General features: G+C 47.1%; 1 protein-coding gene across 1 annotated transcript in view; it reads right to left on the bottom strand.

The window, feature by feature from the left end:
* Positions 1-3,551, bottom strand: part of Ccdc180 (coiled-coil domain containing 180) — a 61,756-nt gene that overhangs the window by 24,196 nt on the left and 34,009 nt on the right. The window contains exon 25 of the mRNA XM_021161543.1: positions 780-878. Coding sequence (XP_021017202.1) covers positions 780-878 — 99 coding nt within the window. The remainder of the gene's footprint in view (positions 1-779; positions 879-3,551) is intronic.

Raw genomic sequence — 3,551 nt, 5'->3', positions numbered from 1 at the left:
GAAGGAAGAAAGAAAGAAAGAAAGAAAGAAAGAAAGAAAGAAAGAAAGAAAGAAAGAAAGAAAGAAAGAAAGAAAGAAAGAAAGACATCCCCTTGGTGCTCACATCAATGGAGACAGAGCCCTGAGCTGCTGACCTGCAGAAAAAGAGAGCAGGAAGCACCTGACACGGTCTTGCAGGTCAGGTACCGGTTCTGGAGTCATCTGGGTGAGCTGCCCAGGGGGCGATACCTTGAGACTAGGGCATGTGTGGATTGAGGCAGAGACAGGCACTTGTGGCCGAAAAACAAGACTGCACACACCCAGAGACCTGTTCTGCTGACTGGGGCGTCAGAGACACTTGGAAACATGGTCGTGTGGAACTCTGAAGCAGTTCTGACACTTCACAGATTAGACATGAGAAATCCATGTATGGGCTGTGATAAAAAGGGAGCCCAGCATCCCTGCTTTTCTCATTCACTTGGGGCTGAGAGGAAGGCCTGATGGCACCGCAGAGGTAAGTAGGGTCCCCAAATCCAGGCACAGGCTCCCATCTTCACTGACTTCTGCATACTTGCCTAAGGCTAGCGGGGGAGGGGAAATTAGCTGGTTTTGTTGTTTGTTTTTGTTTGGTTGGTTTTGTTTTAATTTCTGCCTTCCATTGAGTAGCACAGGAGTTAACCAGAGAGGCTCAGAGACATCCCACCATCTCGGTTCTGGGGAAATCTGGTACCCAGATGCAAGTCTAACGCCACCTTTGCCACTCTTGACTGTGCAACATTCAGAATCTGTGATCCACTCACATCCTTATCTCCCCGGTGGTCTTGGCACGTTTGTATTTTCTGCTGAAGCTGTTCCAGAGAAGAATTTAATCCTTCCGCCTGGGAATTGGACTTTGCCACCTAGAAAAACAGGGGTTCTGAGATTCTGATTTTAGAATATGTGTTAAAAATAGGAAAACATTCTTCAGGATACACGAGAAATTGATTAAACACTTGGGGAGGGGGGACCAAATGAGAGAGGAGTATGCAGTCTTGTCAGAAAGTAGACCAACACCAGTTTAAAAGATTTGTTTCTGTATCAAATAGTATGGTTTAAATGAAATAGGCGTCACACAGTGCTATGGTTTGTATATGATCAGCCCAGGGAGAGGCACTATTAAAATGTGTGGCCTTGTTGGAGTAGGTATGGCCTTGTCGGAGTAGTGTGTCACTGTGGATGTGGGCTTTAAGGCCTTCAACTTTGCTTCCTGGAAGTCAGTATTTGGCTAGCAGTCTTCAGATGAAAATGTAGAACTCTCAGCTCCCCCAGCACCATGCCTGCTTGGATGTTGCCATGCTCCCGCCTTGATGATAAGGGACTGAACCTCTGAACTTATAAGCCAGCCCCAACTAAATGTTTTTATAAGAGTTGCCTTGGTCATGGTGTCTGTTCACAGCAGTAAAATCTTAACTAAGATACAGAGTGTGATTAAGTCTGTAAAGCCCGTCAAAAGGCATATAGAGCTTTGGGGACACCCACACTCTAACACAGTTCCAGGTTTTAAGATCCCTTGAGGTCATAGGTAGTATCCTGGACAGGGGTATTTCTCACAATCCTAAATAGAACATGATGAAAAAGGATTCCCAAAAGAACATTGATAGCCCAGCCATGACAGGGAGAGGCTGGAGTTAAAAGATGAAGGGCTTAAATGGCTGGATCTGTAGCACTGAGGAAGATGGGCAAGAAGGCTTATGGTTGTGAATGCACGACAACCACGGGGGCAGATAAGAAGAGGGCCAGGCTCTGAGCCACTGAGTGCTGCCTGGCCCCTGTGATGTCCTCAGGGAACTAATAAGTCACTATGGTCCTTCAATCATCCCGCTTCACGTAGCTCATTATAATAGATGAAAGCACAAGTAAGGATGGCTTCTAATGGGAACCCTCCATTGGGAGATTGCTCACTTCCCCCTATAGACAAGGGGCTCCTGTGAGAGAACTCAGAAAGATGCAGCTACATCTTGGTGGCTATGGTAGAGTTAGCTCTGCCACTATAGAGTGGGATGCTGGTGGTGTGAGTGTGAGAACAGAGAGAGCTTGGTACAATAGACAACAAGGAACCTTCAAGGTCTCAGGTAGCAATGCCAGTTAATGACCAGCAGCTAGCTGACAAAATCATTAATGAACAAAGCCAGCCAGAGGCTTTGTAAGAGGAGGGCTTCCACCATCCCTAACAGCCCACAAATAGTGTGTGATTATCATTCTGTTTGGGCCCAGGAGATGTGCACAGAGAGCAGGGTGTGAGCTCCATTTGCTTGGCTTGTGATAGCCAGGTGATTAACCAATTTCAACAGATTACCCCAGCCTCTTCCCGGTTCCTGACATCGCCCTACAAAATCCTCCTAGACATCAGAAATGCAGTATCTTTCCATCTCTTAGAAACTCCACCCCCCCTACTTCCAGGAGTTCCTCTTATTTTTATTTAATTTCTTACTTTTTCTTCATGTCTTACTTTTCCGTAGTAACTAGTTATTATCCAGGACTGCTTCCACATTGCATACTCCTGTGGGTGTCTGAGCTGTTAGCCATCGTTGGTGTGAGATGATGGACTTGGAGCCTCTGTTGCTGCTCCATCTTCGATGCCCTTGAGTGTCCAGCATCTTAACTTCTTTAGTTATGTACAACTGGGCTGGTAAAATTTTGCACTTAAACCCGTAGGTCACTAGGTGTCAGCCTAGGCTCCTCATGTCTAGTGTATCCCAAGTCCCACCTGTCCCATGGCCTCTCGGTTCTGGGATCAGGACATGTCCCTGCAGACACCCCATGCAGGACCATTCTGTCAGCCTTGACCTTAGCCTGACTCACATTCACCACCAGTTTTGTGCAGCCCAGCAGCCAGCCAGCAGCCAGCAGCCAGCAGCCAGCAGCCAGCAGCCAGCCACTCTCCTCATAGATGTCCCTGAGCTCTCGGTCCTGTGGGAACCCTCAGTGACCCTTGCCATCTGTAGGCTGACTGCAGCTTGTTTAACCTCAGCTTCTCACTGTCTCTTGTCACACACATTGTCACACAGCACCTGGATCCTTTCTGCCACCTCTCTAGGACACGCTATTCCCTCGTCTCCGGCTGAATTCTGTTTCAAGATTTGGGACACTTTTGCTTTCTTGGCTCATGTCTCTCTTCCCCTCTAGTCCTAGAGTGTCACACACACCTTCCTTTTGGACACAGGTGTTCTGGCCATGGTTTGGGCCAGCATCTCTTGTTCCACACAGGCCTGGATTCATATTCTGGCTCTGCCACTTACAAGTTATGCATTCCTGGGGGCTGGAGAGATGGCTCAGCGGTTAAGAGCACTGACTGCTCTTTCAGAGGTCCTGATACCCAGCAACCACATGGTGGCTCACAACCAATGGAATCTGATGCCCTCTTTTGGTGTGTCTGAAGACAGCAACAACATACTTATATATATATACATATACATATACACATGTATATATATGTATATATAATAAATCTTTTTAAAAAGTTATGCATTCCTAAGTCATGGAATTACTATTAGCCTCAGTTCTCTCTCCTCTCTCCCCTCTCCCCTCTCCCC

The sequence above is a fragment of the Mus caroli genome, chromosome 4, assembly GCF_900094665.2.
Source record: "Mus caroli chromosome 4, CAROLI_EIJ_v1.1, whole genome shotgun sequence".
In the NCBI taxonomy this organism is placed as follows: domain Eukaryota; kingdom Metazoa; phylum Chordata; class Mammalia; order Rodentia; family Muridae; genus Mus; species Mus caroli.
The sequence above is the reverse complement of the archived record's forward strand: the minus strand, read 5'-3'. Positions and strand labels throughout refer to the sequence as shown.